This window comes from Microchirus variegatus, assembly GCF_963457635.1.
Source record: "Microchirus variegatus genome assembly, chromosome: 2".
NCBI lineage: Eukaryota > Metazoa > Chordata > Actinopteri > Pleuronectiformes > Soleidae > Microchirus > Microchirus variegatus.
The window spans coordinates 33,826,558-33,843,694 of NC_139803.1; the positions used below are offsets into that span (position 1 = coordinate 33,826,558).

The 17,137-nt window shown below is 40.9% G+C and overlaps 1 protein-coding gene across 2 annotated transcripts; it reads left to right on the top strand.

The window, feature by feature from the left end:
* The first annotated feature begins 984 nt into the window (after positions 1–984).
* On the top strand, positions 985–15,973 carry rpap1 (RNA polymerase II associated protein 1). 2 transcript variants are annotated; one of them, XM_083902257.1, is made up of 27 exons: positions 985–1,028; positions 2,285–2,482; positions 2,987–3,135; positions 3,230–3,322; positions 3,425–3,572; positions 3,670–3,834; positions 4,009–4,203; positions 5,426–5,541; positions 5,634–5,732; positions 5,913–6,014; positions 6,101–6,268; positions 6,353–6,532; positions 7,140–7,274; positions 7,371–7,541; positions 8,248–8,405; positions 9,201–9,368; positions 9,468–9,663; positions 9,843–9,952; positions 10,390–10,585; positions 10,813–10,959; positions 11,121–11,263; positions 11,600–12,032; positions 12,323–12,441; positions 12,530–12,761; positions 12,854–13,030; positions 14,270–14,326; positions 14,816–15,973. In XM_083902257.1, exons 2-27 carry the CDS (start codon positions 2,287–2,289, stop codon positions 14,963–14,965), a joined length of 4,203 nt encoding a protein of 1,400 aa, XP_083758383.1. In that variant the 5' UTR covers positions 985–1,028; positions 2,285–2,286; the 3' UTR covers positions 14,966–15,973. The 2 variants fall into 2 exon arrangements, with proteins under 2 accessions (XP_083758383.1, XP_083758384.1); XM_083902258.1 differs by lacking the exon at positions 985–1,028 and adding an exon at positions 1,033–1,144.
* The last annotated feature ends 1,164 nt before the right edge of the window (positions 15,974–17,137 follow it).

Here is a 17,137-nt window from a genome sequence, read left to right on the forward strand (position 1 = left end):
CCCCGGTTGCTCCCTGCTGTCGCGCCCCCTGCAGCGCCACAGTGTCTGGGCCGGAGCCAACAGGCTGCTGCTGCTGCCGCTGCTGCGCAGAGGAGCGGGGATCCCGCGGCGGTCCTGCAGACTGACCGGACGGATGAGGGCGGGGTTGAGGGATTTCACCGCAGCAGAGACAGCAGAGGTTGACCATGATGCAGTCAGCAAAGGCTCCTGTCACTGGCCACTGTGGTCTGCAGCAGGGAAATAAGAATGACGGAATTAAACGTTACATAATCAAACAGCGCTGCAGTGTGTGTTCATTCGGATGTCAAAGTACACGTCACAACATTCTCTAATCCAGACCTAAGTAAGTGTGTCGTCCTATTCTTACCAGGTCGGACAAATAAATCACTCCGTGATGTGTCGTGTGCGAACGAGCCGATTCTTTGCTGCAAATGAGCCGACTCGCTCCCGTCTGTGCTCTTACATTGAATAACATGCATGTCCTGCGCTGTTACATTGTATTGTATAAATAAAGTTTTGTAAATAAAATGAAAACATAAACAATGACTATGTTAGTCAAAAAAACGATAGTAAGTAATCTTGATTTTTACGGAGTATTAGGGCCACATTGAGAAAAAAATCACAGACTTCCAGAATAAAGTCTTAATTTACGAGAATAAAGCCATACTGTACTGCCGGCGTGTGCATAAATGGGAATTGTTGTCATTGTTCATGTTGTGCACGGACGTCTTTGAGTGACGGACCGGAAGTGAAAGTGCTGATGTGCTGATGTTGTTGATGTTTGTGAAACATATTCTAACAGGTTAGAATATCACGACTTTATTCTCGTAAATTTGCGACTGTAATCTCGTATATTTACGACTTAATTCTCGAAGTCTGTGAATTTTTTTTCTCTCCCTCGTCGACCTTTTCTGTTTGTGTCGACAGAGCTTTTATTTTGAAGGCAATGACTCGGTGTCACGTTGAAAGTCTTCCGTGTGTTCGCTTGTGATGAGAACGCACTCGCCGAGTCCTGCACTCAAGTGAAGGTTAGCTAACACAGACAACAACAACAACACACGCTTTTACAGCAGTCGAAAACGTCCACACTGTCGTGACGCGGTTTGGCTTCGCTTTTCATAATATCGAGTCTCGACTGAGAGAGGTCAGTGACGTCAAGCTAAGGCTAAGCTAACGTTAAAGGCACGATATTATTCCTCCACGGCGCGTGTCCGATGTGAACTTAATAACAGTACACGTGAAAACGAGGCAGTTCGTGCAACGTTGTTGTTTTTATGTCTGTAAATCATTGTCGTGTGGGTGGGAATGAGTTATACACCGCAGATAATTCTCGACATTGAATAGTTGGGCAAACTCAGGTGTTACTGATAAAATTAATTATGGTTACACTCCAGGTTCAACAAGCTATTGTTGTCGTGTACATGTAGGTCACACTACATACTTGACACTACTTGACCTGTTTTGTTGTGTTTTTTAACTGAAAAATTTATTATTTTACTACTGCATACATGTTTCCTGTATTTGCTGCACGTGTTCCAATAATGTACAGATAACCACTACTCATGATCTGAAATAGAGAGTCATACTCAGGGATTATTATTGCTTAGAGCCTGACATTTAAACTACATATTGATAACCTTGTCACAAAACTAAAGCTAGGCTTCTTTTTTCAGTAATCAAGCCTGCTTTTCATGTCAGGTTCAGAAATATTTGATCACTGATAACTCATTAATACCTTAAAAAAGCTGGATGCTTTATATCACTGTGCCCTCCATTTTATGACTGGGTATAGAAATAACGTTCATCACTTTATTCTGTATGCCAAAGCATCTTTGTGTCCAAGTCTTTTTGCTCATCAAGGTGTGCCAGCGGTTTGGGACATTAATAACTTGCTCTATAGTCATATTTTTAATAAGCAGCGGCTAGTGATTTAAGTCTGAGGAATTATTTATTATTATTATTATTGTTATTATATTTATTATTATTATTATTATTATTATTATTATTTATTATTGTTGTCATATTTGCTTCTTGCTCTGAGTTGACACACCTCCTCTTTTCCACCATTTCTGCTATTTTTCCAGTGCAGTAAAAGTTTTCTGAACGTTGTTTTTTACTTACTCAACAAACTATAAAGCATTAATGTGATATTTCAAGAGAGCGTTATCTAAAATGCACATGAAAACAGGCTGATGGATGTCTCACCTCATGTTTTGGCGTAGCTTCACTGCACCATAGCACAGACTGCACTGCAATTAATATCAACCTTTTGTGTCCTTAAAAGGGATGTTGCGACGTCCCAAGCCAACCGACTCGGAGGCAGACCTCCTGAGAGAGCAGGAGCGGTTTCTGACCTCTGGTGCCCCATCTGCTGCTAACGTGGTTCGCCGTCCTGATAAGAGGAGAGGCGAAGCTGGTGTGGGCGGAGGAGAACACAACGGGGAGAATGGAGGACGTGAGAGGGATGTGGTTTCCATAGAAGGTATGAAAATGTACTTGCTGGCAGTCCACATGGTTTTAACAACCAGTTATCAAAATTCATATAAACATTAGCAGGTATATACATGGATTTTTGTAAACACAGGCAAACCTACTTATAAAAAAAAATTGATTCCTTTCACATTGCTAGTAGACATATTTTTGTAAGAGCACAAACATAACTGGTCCCTCTTTTGAAATCATCAGTGAATTAATCATTATAGACCGCTGCTTGAACAGTGTGCATCACAACATCACGCTGCAAAATGTGTACACTCAGTACTGAGATTACCAAACTAAAGAAGTAGGAGATTCCATTATATTACTGCTGATCTGAACCAAGAGCCAGATGTTAGCAGGTGTTAAATGGGTTTTTGACCAGTGGGAATGTGGTTTTATATTTTTAAGGTAACATCTGACAACAATTTGCTATGAACACATCATGAGTGACATTGGAGTAGGAATATTTACAGTCATGTGATAATGCTGATCTTTGTATTCGTCGTAGATCTTCCAGACCAGCTCCCGTCTCTGACTCCAGCGCCACCGAAGAAATCTCGCTTTAAAGCCAGTCGTGTCACCTTTGAGGATGAGGATGCTGCGGAGAGGCTGGACAGGCATGACACTCACATCAGTGCTGTTCTCTCCAGGATTGTTGTGAGTCTTGACGCACCATACACAGTTTCAGTTGCTTGTTTTTCTTTCTTTTTCCCCCCAACCCTGTATAAGTAATGTTATTCTTTATTTTAAGGAGAGAGACACAAGTTCATCACCAATATCTTTACCAGCATTTACTGGCGTGGCTTTCCCCAAAGTAATTCACCGCTCAGAAAACAACGGTCAGGTACAAAGACGTCACAGCCATTCTTCTTAAAGTGTATAATTCAAATGACAAACTTAACTTTTCTTACAATATATTTTAATTCAATTTAATCCATTCAACCAGGCACCTCTGTCTTCAGTTGGAGGAAAGAAAAGCATCTTTGCTCGTCAGATTGCAGCTCAAAGACTTAAGGAGGGGAATACACTGTTACGTTGTTCAACACCTGAACCCAGGCAGCAGAACCTTCCTCCTGAGACTAGTATGGAGACAGGTCAGTATGAGTGAACTTCATTTTGTGATACAGGACGTTGTTATACTGTGCATTATAACATTTTATTATTTCACTCTGACTTCTGTCTCTTTCCTAGAAAAACCTTTGGTCCCTGGTCCGAAGTTGGTGTCTGGTCAGGGTCTTGGGGGACCTGATAGCTCAGGAGAAACTATGAGGATTCACAGGGAGAACCAGGCCAGACTCCAGACGATGTCTCAATCTGAGATTGTGGAGGAGCAGAAGAAACTCTTAACTCAGCTTGGTAGGAAGCACTTATCCACGTCAAACATCTCATTAAGTTCAAGTACTAATCATAAAATTAGAGATAGATTTAAATGAAAACATGGGAGAGTAATGTGTTATTTTGGTTAGTACATCAAAAATGTTCCTATTTGTTGGTTCCTCAGTGTACAACACAATTATTTCTGCTTCCCAGATCCGAGACTCGTGGAGTTTGTTAGATCTCGCAAAGACCAGCTTGTCCCGTCGTCGCCACCCTCATCCAAACAAATTGAAACTGGGAGCAGTGAGTCAGGCTCCTCCAGCAACGCTGCGTTGTTTGAGAAACCTCATGAAGTGGAAATGGAAGGAGGGGAGGAGGATGAGGAGGAAGTGCCATTATCTATAACAGGTACCTATGTTTTCTATATTAACTTTTTTAAAAAAGATATCTTTTTGCCTTAATCATAATCGTGGGTGGATTACAGGGCGCCAGCTTGATGAACTGAGCTATCTGTAGCTCCGACCATCTTGCCAGTTCCTGTTCTGTCATGTCAATAATTTCACATCACCTCTTGCTTCATTCAGATTAGTCACATTGTGATTGCTTTTGCTGAATCTGTATTGAAGTATTTCATCAGTGATTCTGCACATCAGCAAACCTGGCACCGTCTCCTGTCTCTCCTTGTTTTCATCTGTCCTGAGCTTCCTGCTCTTTACTTTACTTCCCTCTCTATGCTCTTTTTCCTCTGTGTATAAAGGCTGGATGCTAATTGTGTAATTCATGCTGGACGCTTGTGCTGCATGGCTCAATTCCAGACATAAAACTGATCATTGACTTCACTTTGTGTGATTAGAGGAAAGAGCAGGCGGAGCCAGAAGCAGCCACTCTCTGCAATTAAGTTACTGCAGATCACTGAGAGAATGCTCCCAGCCCCGATGAAAGTATTGCTCATGGATCACGGACGGACATATCTTACACATCATTTATACAATTCTGTTTTGCAAAAAAAGAAAAACAGAGTAAAGCTGTTTTCGTTGTCCCGGCCAAACATTATTTATTGCCTCTAGTGACTTTCCCTTTGAGACATGTCCTCATTTTGGGTTGAGAATAAATAGCCAGACTCAGCTTCTTACAGAGCATTTTTAATTCTAGCGCTATGAAGCAAAAGTGCTGAGATGGGCATGTTCTACATTTAGAGATGTCTTCCGCATGTCATGTTGTAACAAGTAGTTATTTGTGTCGATGTTGTAAATTATTGTTACCTTTGAATCATTTTGAACCAGTCTGGCTGTTCTCCTCTGACCTCTCTGAAATACTCAGCGCAGCCCAACTGGCACCAGCAACCACTTAAGCCGCAAAGTCACTTAAATCACCATTTTGATGCTCAGTTTGAACTTTAGCAGGTCATCGTGACCATGATTATAAACTTAAATGTGTTCACAGATGTGTGTCTCACAGTCAATGTGTCCAAGAAAAGCCCACGTTTAGTTGATTTTATACATATATCCCTATATATTGTGCTTTGTTCAATCTAATATTTAATTTAACTAAGAAATAAAAGGTTAATCTTCTCTCTGATTATGTCTTAAAACAGCTTAAAACTGCATGTACTGCATGTGTCATTATTCAGAAGAAGATCTGCCAGTGAAGCCTCAAAAAGAGTGGGTCCATATGGATAAGCTGGAGCCAGAGAAGCTTGAGTGGATGAGAGATTTGCCCGCACCGCGAAGGAAAGGAACCAAGAAGGTAGAGAGATTTTTCCTCACTGTACCAGCAGAAGAAAATCCATTCTGTTTTCCAGAGTAACACAAGTCTTTTGGTTCTGTGTGTCCTGATAGGCCATGCAGGCTCGTTTTGACTTTGCTGGGAGTTTGATTCCACCCACTGAGGATCTGCCCACTCACCTGGGTTTGCATCATCATGGAGAGGAGCCAGAGGTTTGTAGGCAACAAGTCAGACAATGTGTGTCTGAATGATTGCAATAAAGGGCAAGTATGCGACTTATATATGTTAGTAAGCCCCTAGTTAATGGTGAATATGTGTTCCCTAATCTACAGTGTTACTCAGAATTTGAGTTAATGACTAAATATTTGACACTAAGGATCTTTCACCCGCAGCGGGCAGGTTACTCCCTGCAGGAGCTCTTCTTGTTGTCTCGGAGTCAGGTGATCCAGCAGAGGAGTCTAGCCCTCAGCACTTTAGCCAACATCCTCTCAAAGGTGCACACAATAAACACACATAATGTCACACACACAAACACACACATCTGCAGCTCCTCACTCTGCTCACTGTTCTTACCCTGTAGGCACGTGCTGGGGAATACCTGTCAGTTCTCAAATGCAGCATGATGGCAACTTTGCTTGACGCCGGCCTGCTCTTCTTGCTCCGCTTTGCGTTAGACGACAGCGTGGAAGGAGCCATGTCTGCGGCCGTGCATGCACTGAAAGCACTTCTCGTGTGTGCAGAAGATGAAGTAAGCCAACTGCGAGCACATCATCAGAACCTTCACTCCTGTTTCATTGTAAAAGTATTTCACTTCTGTGTCTTCTCCTCTCAGGAGTGTTTGGACTACACCTTCTCCTGGTTTGGTGGTCTGGCCACCTTCCCCCTGCTGCCGTCTGCTCAGGAGGAAGAAGATGAGGAGGATGAAGGGCTGGATGAAATAATGAAGGAGACGGCCAAGGAGAAGGAAGAGAGGAAGAGTGATCATGATGTGGCCCAACAGGATGTTGTCAAGGTAAAGAAGCAGAGGATGTATATCCCTTACCTCACCCTTCCCTCTAACTATGTTGGAGATCAAAACTCAAAAAAGATGTTTAGTTTGCCCATTGTGCCCCATAATGCTTTCTTAACTCAGGATTACTGAATCTTTAAGAAATAATAGAAATGCAGACACTGTTAATTATGTTTAAAGCTAAAAACAAAGTATTGCCTGAGAGCAATTAAACATTGACGGAAATCAGAGGAGGAGATTGGATATTTTTTATTTAAAAGAAAATGTATAAAGAGAAATGTATGATAAAATATGCATTGAAAATTTGACTGGATGTTTATTTTGAGTTGTTTTGGTCTTGTTGTTGTTTTTGTTGTTGATGTAATCAAGAGTGTGGATGAGGGTGTAACTAACTGTTAGTGACAGACCATCTAAGGTTCTTTGAGTTTAAGTTAGGGGCAGACATAATGTAAATAAGAATTTCATGAAAGAAAGAAATTATTACAATTTTAGAAAGATTTTATTTTCAATTTCTGCCCAATGAAAATTTCACTTCAATTTTACTCCCTGGCCTTTAAAGAAGTCCTGTAAATGAAGGCTGATTATTTATTCCTTGTCATTATTTTTTCAGGGTCTGCTGAAAATGAAACTGCTCCCCAGGTTACGTTACATCCTCGAGGTGATGCGACCGTCTTCCCGAGTGGTTCAGGATGTCCTGGCCGTCCTGACTCGTATTGCTAGGCATTCCTCTTCATCTGCCACACAGGTAAACTACAGTAACTCATTCACTCAAATTAACTGAATTATTATCATCCAAAAACATGTTCTGGCCAAATTCAGCAGTAATGTATTCACTCCTCAGGTGTTGGACTGTCCTCGTCTGATGGAGACTGTCATATCAGAGTTTCTTCCCACGTCTTGGGCGGCACCATCGTCGCCCCTTCCTCAGTCAGTGTATGGACTTCCACAGGCCAGCGGCATGAAGCTCTTAAGAGTTCTGGCTTCCTCTGGCAGACATGCTTGTGCCAGACTTGTAAGTGTTTAAAGTGCTATTAATAACGTATGAAAGAGATCTTCTCATCTCTACTTTTATCTCGCATTAACTGCACGCCTTTGGTATGTCACAGAATAGAACAAACAACTTGAGTGGGCAGCGGTGTCATAATTATTTTTATGTGTGACCAAACTCGGCACGAGCATAAGAAAGAGGAGAATTGTCTGTGGTTTGGATACGACAACAAAACCTTCTTTGTGCAGCTCGGTTTCCATGTGACCGCAGTGAACTGTGTAAGAAAATTAGACTTTTTCCTTTCTTCTGGATTGAAGAAAATATTAGTTTGAATGAAAATAACTAGTGAAAACTTTTCAATCTCAAACCTACAACCGTGTCCATTTGCCTCAGATATGTGAGGATGACGGTTGCCTTCTGGAATTACATAGGCGGAAAAGGGGCTTAAGATAGGCGAAATTGAATCAAACTCAAATGGACAGCTCGAATATGCTCTAATTTTTGTTTTATTGCCATTAACTCCATCACAAATGATCTGTAAAATAGCAAACATAACATTTAGTAAGTCTCCTCACGTCACATTACACAATTTGCATACAAAAATAGATATAAACCCTCTTATGACATGGATTTATTTTGATTTTATGGCTGTAGAATTGTCTGTACAGTGAGTGCATCTACCCCTTTTATGTGCATTAATAATATATCTTCCTCTCTCTTCTTTCTTCAGTTAAACTCTCTGAGAGTGAGGGAGCGTCTGTCTTGTCTATTGAGCGCTGAGCTCAGCGAGCTGCTGCTGGAGCCCGCCGAGGCTCTAAGGGTCACCACTGAAGCCTACAGGCTGTGGGCCGTTGCAGCCGGCTATGGACAGGCCTGTAACTTATACATGTGAGTTAATATTTGCGAAATATTTTTTACATTAATTTCAAACTGAACCAATTAAACGATTATTAATCGATTACTAAATTAATCGTCAACTATTTTAATAATCAATTAATCCGTTTGAAGCTTTTTCATTATTAAAACAAGATTCCTGATTGTTTTAGCTTTTTAAATGTGAATATTGTCTTTGTTTCTTTGCGCCACATAACAAAGAAATCATCAAAACTGAATCATGTTGATTTGTGGACAAAACAAGACATTCAAGAACATCAACATCATTTCCAGGTTTGACAAACACTGATCAACATTTTTTAACATTTTCTGACATTTTATGGACCAAACGATTAATAGATTCATCGAGAAAATAATTGACGGATTAATCCATAACCAAAATAATCATTAATTGCAGCTCTACTTTAATTTCATCCATGTTCTATGTCTGGATACTTAACTCGTCTGTCCTTCACATCGACTGTATATAAAAAGTGGACTTTATCCTCTGGTTGCAAAACAGATTTGGCGAAGTTCAGAGATGTCACTTGTAACCAAGCTCATATGCCTCATGCTTTGTCATCTTACAAATGGGAGCATAAAGGCCATTAACTCCGAAGGAAAAATGTCTACTGACGTCATAAATCAAGCAAGAAATAGGCTAATTTTCAGATGGAGTTCTTTTTACAACTAGCAGTATCACCCCATGGTGACTATTCAATAAGACTAAATCCACTTTTTATCTGCTGCCCATGGTTTTTTACACAGCGCTCGTCTTAAATAACACTGTCATTATTTCTCCTCACTCAGAGACCTGTATCCAGCTTTAGTGAAGGCGTTGCAGTCGGTTCCCCGTGCACTCGACCCGTCGGATCTGCTGCCACTGCAGCTTCAGCGGCTTCTGGCTCTACTCTCTTTACTCACACAGGTCACACACACTGCTGGATGCCATCAGGAGCTCCAGGCTGGCATGGTCAGGTACGGATGACATGAAATGGATGAATGAAATTGCGCTGCCTTAGATTCGTCGCACAACATCGCTTGTTATTCTAACCTTTTCCATTTTTTTTACCACAGCTCTCAGGGAGAAGAGTGCCCCCCTCCTCCGCCAGTGTCTTGGGGTCACGTCACAGGGTTGCACACATCCTTGCTGGGCCAATTGAAAGGCTTTGTGAAAAGCCTTGATAATCCAGTTCAGAAAGACAGCAGTGTCACTCTCATACCTGCTTACCTTGTCTACCTAGATGCTTACTATCACCATCTCTCCAGACAGGTATCATCTCTCACTGCACTTCTTAACCATAGCCACACTTCCATGGCCAATCCATAATTGTTTCTGAGGTGAATGTCTGTGATATGATAAGACAGAGGGATCTCAGTCCACCACAAATACAAATTTATGTCATGTGCAATTTAGATATTTAATTTGTCTCATCAAACTCTGTTTGTCAGAATTGTTTTAAGCCAGTGGAGACTCTTCAAGAACTGGAGCTGCTCACGTCAGAGGTTCTCCTCCCGTTGTTTTCTCACCACGTCGTACAAGACCTGATGGGAAACCTCAGGTATGTTTGATTCTTACGTCAGATGAGAGAGTTAATGGTAAAACTGCAGTAGCACAAGGCATTGTTCTCTCCATCCCTCTGTCATAAATGTAATTTCTCAGGAATCTCAGAATCTTGGGAGGGAATTTCTTCAACTTTTCAATTAATCTCAAAGATGAACTGATTTGATTTGGTCGGTCACATGGTCACAAGTTTGTCACTGCATGATGTGACTGTGATTTATCATGTGTGTCTGAGAAAATTACATTTCCATAAAGGAAGGAGATGATTACATTTGGCTCAAAATGAGCAGATTAGATAGAACTAGGTCAAAGATCTCGGTAACTGTGAACTGAGAGAACAAGTTTTGGTTAAAACTTAAATGTGGTATCATATTTTCTGCTTGTTATACCTCAGGCAGAAATCTTTATTGTTTTTTTTTGCCTTTGCCACACCAGGTCTTCCTCAGTCGTGTGCGCTGCCCAGGCTGGTCGTCACGGTCCAGAAACCACTCCCAGTCTTCCAGGTTTGGTGTGCTCAGGCTGGAGGGATCGTCCAGGGCTTGTTGTCCCAGGTTCCCCCTTCCCTCTTCTCACGGGGCTGAGTCTCCTTCTGCAAACAATCACAGGCATCCACAAAGGTCTCAGCTGTAAGGTAGGTTTTATAGTAATATTTTATACAGAGAAAAGAGTTGAAGCGACTTTACTCTTTTTCTGATCTCCAGTTAGTGGAAACTAATTGCTGAAATATTTAGTCTTTGGTTAGGCTCTTAATCTGCATCCTGTCTGTGGATTCCATTTTGTTGCCCTCTCAAATATATTTTATCTAACTAACTATTTTGTCTTTTCTGTGTCTGATTTTTTTGTCCTTTGACCATTTAGTTCAAGGATCTCCTCCTGTCACAACCTGTGATTGTTTACCTTCGTGGTTGCAGTCAGGCCACGCCCACCCTGTCACTGACCAGAGGCTGGCTTCTCCGACACGAACACCATCTCCTCTACCTGCTGCTCCGGCTGGCACACAGACTGGTAGGCAGACATGAGTCAAAGCAGTTTTCATTTGTGCATAAATATCTGCTGTGCTATCAGAGTTTTTTAGAGAATTAGAGAATTTAATTTTGATGTTTATACATCTTGTCATGGAAATGGAAATGTCCTGTTAACTCTGTATTCTTTCCGTCTTTTCTCAGGTTTCCATTGAGCAGGAAGTAGCGAAACATTCGTCTTTGTACCACCAGGTGGCGCTGGTTCTGCTTACATGGTTGTTACCGGGCAGTGAGTACCTGGCACATGAACTGCTCTCCACCATGATCTTCAGCAAGGACTTCATATCGTAAGTTCACATTAGGTGCTAGTAAGTGCCAAGAGTTATTTTGACTTTGTTTGTTTTGTCTGTGTTTTTCTGTGTGTTGTGTTGATCGTTAGGGCTCATAATAGTCGTTTCACTTATAGTAAGTAAATGAGAAGTTAATTAAATTTGCATAACATTTTGCTTGCATAGATCTCATAATGATAATCTAACTTCTGAAATTAGATTATATTTAAAATCACATTTGTCTGGAATTTGATCAAATTGACATATTTCCACCAAGAGTTATGTTTGACGTGCTTCACTCCCTCTTTTTTGCGTGTTTATTGGTGTACATTTGTTTGATTGTTTGTCCTCTAGTGAGGGACACAGTGGAGGACCCGAAACCATCGAGCTGGGTGAGCTAAAGCTCCACGAGGCAACACAACAGCACACCTCTCCCTCTCTCCAGACTGTCGGTTCTCTCTTGAGAGAAGCCTGCGTCCAGCTGCCATCCATTCGTGGGTGTTTCCTCACACAACTAGCCCACCTGGAGTCAGCTGTGCTGCTGTCTCGAGACGCTCTCCTCGGCCACAACCCCTGGATAAACTCCCATCTGCTCCCAGAGCTCACTGGTCCCACTCTGCCATCTGATTGGCCTTATCTTCCACTCGTCAGCCTGTACACGCGAACGGGGATTTCTGGCGGTGGAGTGTTAGCCGTGGAAGAACTGCCTCAGGGAGCTTTGCAGGTGGTGACCCACTGTCTGCAGTGGCTGCTGCTGCTGGAGGTGTGGAGAGAGGAGGCTCTAAAGGTACACATTCAAATCGAGCTGGTTTTCTTTTTTGCGTGCAACATTTCTCTGTCTCTACGCTCAAAAATCCCCTCAAAGTTGTTGATGCAGATCACTTCACTGTGTCTCTTGACGAGTGGTGTATTATGGGCTGCAGAAGGTTTTCAGAACTTAAATTGACCTGTGGTATTCTTACATTTGGGAAAAGCTGATATCATTCTAAATATTCAGTTATAGACTGACTTATTCATAGCAGTAATGAGTTGTAATTTTAGTTACTGTAAAATTCACAAGATTTTTCCCTATCATAGGTGATTCCCCCGGTGGCCAAGTTTGCCCGCCTCTCCTGTGTGTTCCTGTGTTCCAGTGACTTGTTCCTGGAGGGACCTGTCCAAAAACTGGCCTGGGGTCTGTTCAGACTGGTGACCAGGTCTGATATAACATTCATTTAATGTTTAAAATCTGTGCCCTTTAACAAGGGGTAGGTTGTGCGTAATTAGAGGGTCTTTCATTTATAGGCAGTCCAGGATGGACTCTTTGGACCTGAATGTCCCTCCTCCAGGTTTGGCCTCATTCCAGGACTTGTATTCGGCCCTTTTGGCTCAGTATGAAGCCGTGTCATTTGGAGACTGGCTGTTTGGCTGCTGGGTTCTCTTGCCCCTGCAGAGGCGGTACAGCGCCACCATGAGGCTGGCAGTGTTTGGGGAACATGTGGGAATGCTCAGGTCACTGGGAGTCACTCTGGAGAAGGTGATGATGATGTTGCTTTTTGTTATCAGTTTAGCTTCTTTTTCATCTGTTTGAGTGTTTATAACACAAATATTATGTGTTCCATTTTGAAGTTGTCCATCCCCATTGAGCGGTTTACCTCTCCACCTGAAGACTCTCTCCCTCTCCTCCACCTCTACTTCCGCTCTTTGGTGACGGGAACCCTGAAGCTCGCTTGGTGTCCCATCCTGTATGTGGTCGCCGTGTGTCATGTCAACTCATTCATCTTTTCTCAGGACGCAGCAGCACAGGTATATGCACACAGTTGATTTTATATAAGCAACAACTAATCCAATCCAACTTTATTTATAAAGCACTTTAAAACCAACAGCTGCTGAAACAAAGTGCTTTACATCAGAGATAAATAAAATATAAAAACGTAAGACCTAACAGACTTAAGAACCTGAGTAAACAGTAAAACACACAATAAAACTATAAAAAAGATGTCTCATACTGGGTCGAAAGCCAAAGAGTAAAAATGGGTTTTAAAAGTGGACAACATGCAGTGGAAGATGGTTCCTCAATATCAGCACAGCAGCAGAATACCTGGGCAGGAGTGTAAGGATGAAGACTGTTTAAAGAAACAAATAAAAGATTAGAACAAATTGAAACCAAAAATTGCATATCTGAAACTGAAATATGCTGAACAAGAGGCTGAATTAGCTGAAAATGTTTGTACTGAAAATCCAAACTGGCCTGGTTGAAAGCCAAATCCAAGGATACAGAAGCTGAACAGCTGGAATCTTAACTCCATTTTCTGCTAAAACCTCTTAAATATACAATCTAAATTTTGTAGAAAACAATCTGGAAGTCATCTTTAGCTTAAAGTCTAATAAGGGAAGCCTGGCATCGAGCAAACAGTAGACGATATCTGTGTTCAGAGTTTGAAGCTCTCCAGGATCTTTACCAACACTGATGGCAATCTGTATGCATGGCTGTCATAATTATGTAATAATAATAAAAATAAATAATACTGTATATATGTACATATATGTTGACCTTATTAGTGTGCAGAGTTTCCGTTTCCCTGTTGTATGAACACAACTCCCCCACATGAAGTCTGTTTCTGCGCCTTCAAATCCTCTGGTTATGTATTTATGTTAAGTGCTGAGCTTTGTGACTTTGTTAAATCAGCCACAGCCAAACCTAAGGCTAAACCGCCGCACACATGTGCGACGGTTTCGCCCGAGCCAGAAGTTGCTGCAGCTGCGCCGAGAGCAGACGTCTGGATTTGTGGCAAATGCTTAGCAACTTTTACGAGGATTTTTCCCGTACATTCCAGACATCGCACATGAGCTCATTTGATGCATTATAGTAAACGAGATGACAAAAGTGGCCATCGGTTTATTAATTACATGTCAGTCGAACAGTCCAAACAACCTGGCTCACGTGAGTTATTTATTCCATCTATAAACGCTGTGTTCCACATCAGTGAAGCTCAAAAAACAGTTATCAATGCATTCATGTGATTTTTATTTATTTTTTTCCAGGAGGTTGAAGCAGCTCGACACAGCATGTTGAGGAAAATCTACTACCTGAATGATGAGGTGCTCTTCCTTTGTACACCCATGCCACGTCTTTCCCTTCACCGCCTCCTCTCTTTGATGTTCATCCGCTGCAAAGTGTTTATTGATTAGACCTCTTTCTCACATAAGTCACTGATGACTTATGATTTTTTTTCACCACATTATTCTGACTTAATTTGTCAGTGCTGCTTTTATCTTCTCATTGATCACAGTCCAAGTCACAGTTGGCCTGTTTGACTTCTTTCCTCTCCGTCTGAGATGGTCTCAAAAGTAGCTTTGTGTTTTCATGTTTTTTTATTTATGCAATTCTTTTCATCTTTATTATAATTTTCTTTTTTTCTTCAGTTCCTGTGTTTTCTGTGTAATTAGTAATAACCATTTCCTTAAAGATGTTGCACAGTAATTTTATAAAATGGAACTGTTAGTGTCGCGGTCAGTTCTTGTTTGTGCTGCGACTTCACTCGAAACTCTTCTCACCTCTTTCCTCTCTCCTTCGGCATTCATTTCCAGGTGCTGAAGAACCACATGCTGCTCTTCCGTCTTCCCCAGCAACAGGCCGAGTTTGGGTTTGATTCATACGAGCAGTTGCCTCCCATTCGGGCAAAGCGCTTGCAGACTGTCTTGGGACTGCAGAACGGCGGTGAGGACAAAGGAGACTGAGCGGAAGCAGAGACTAGGAAAAAAAATAGAGTTTGTGAGCTTAAAAGGAGGTGACAGTGAAGGTGAAGATGATTGTGAGGTGTGTATACTGGGAAAGAGAGGTAGGTGATGGGAGCACTCGTGAGACCATTGTTACAAATGTTAAGTTGTCTCATCATGGTCACACAAGAACATTTCCTGCCGTCTCTTTGACACAAAGGAAATCAAACCTGAGGTTGACGCGGAACAACCCTGAATCAAGTTATCATTTACAAACCATTTTTAGTGCAAAATCATGTGAAACCATCAGGCAATTGTGATTGTGCAGTTTAGAACAAAAAATCCTCTCGGGTAAACACACTCACAATGAATAAAACCAGCCCGATCGCTGGTAATAATAAAGGAACGTCACTGAAAATGATCTCAAGGGTTTATTTTCTAAACGAAGTCAAACCTGTTTAACCCCGAGAACGCTATGCTAAAACCTACAGTATATACAGAGGGTATTTTATATCCTTTTTTTCCTTGGCAATCTGATGAAAATAATTATTACATTTCATCAACTTTATAAACACACGTTTAATGAATTTGTGAAATTGGGAAATAGGTCACTGTTCAAAGTTCACTCAGCTTGTTTTTTTGAACAAAAACAAACAACTATTTTTGTGACTTCTGCACAATTACTGCTACTTTATATCATGACTAAAAATGCGATATGAAATGAATCATGACTTTGACTCAACAGTGAAGTCTCTGCTCTGAGCGAATGGAAGAAATGTGATGTTTTTCTTTGTGACACCAGCAGAACACAGCAGAGTAAAGGGAAATACTTTACATGTGCCTGAATTTGTCTTCTTTTTTGTTTTAAATTAAACCGTTTCATTTATATAATGTAACTTTGAATGTTTTTTTTTTTTTTGTGTGTGATAAAGTCAGCTCTGTAATAGTAGCCAGTGACCACTATTTTAAATCCAGATTGTTCCCTCTCAGTGTCAATGATCAATAACACTCTCTCTGGAGTCCTTTTTTGTGACTGTTTTCCATTGATGTTGTCATCGCAGGTTTACAGCGTTTCATTAGATTTGGAAAATGCCCATAAGGTACTGGTGTGTTTTCTGTCCATTTGCTTGTATAATCCCCTATGGTGCTTGATTCGATGACAAATTAACCTCATAACATGAAGGACCTATAAAAGACTGCCAAGTTTAATGCCCTGCACCTGCATACATCCTGTTGTTAAAGTACTTGGGGGAACAGTTTTCCTGATGATAACATTTGCCTTTTAAAATGTAGAAGTCTTGGTTGCCGGGATATCAACACATGGCATTCTGATTTTTTTTATTTTTTTTTTTAACTGCAGCTGTAAAATCCATCGTCCACCGTTTCTGTTTTAAACACGTGAGATGTTTCTGGAGGGAGTTTTAATTTGCTCTCGGCCTAAATGTTTCACGTGTATTTCATAACAGGCCGTTTGATGAACCTTCATGTGGCCATTTACCTGAATTACTTGGATAGTCATGTGAAGAGCTTTTATTGAATTAAGAGAAAAACAGAACAACGATGCAGTTTAGACGAGTTCATCACAGAGGCAACAAGGCCGAGTGGTGACACTCTTTAGCAGCAAAATAATAAGGAATCAAAACACAAATATTAATTGATTTGCAAAATAGAGGGCGACAGTGATCTGATCCTGTGGGAATAACATGAAAATATTACTCACACGTTACCGTTCAAAAGTTTGGGGTCACAGAAAATGAATCATAAATCCACTCTATACATTGTTAATGTGGTAATCAACTATTCTAGCTGCAAACATCTGGTTTTTAATGGATATGTACAAAGGTGTATATAGAGGCCCATTTCTCTCCAGTGTTCTAATGGTACATTGTGTTTGCTAATCGTGTTAGAAGGCTATATTAAAATTATTCTTTTTAATAAAAATCATTATTTCTAATCCTATCAATGTCTTGACTATATTTTCTATTAATTTTGCAATTCTTTTGATGAATAAAAGTGTGACTTTTAATGGAAAACACAAAAAAATTGTATAGGTGACCCCAAACTTTTAAACAGTAGTGCACATCTACCAAAATCCATAAGAAAGAAAGACAATTGAATAAATTAGGAATCAAGATGTGAAAAAGAAAAACATTGTGGTTCATACAATTCTTAAATGGATAATTTACAAAACTC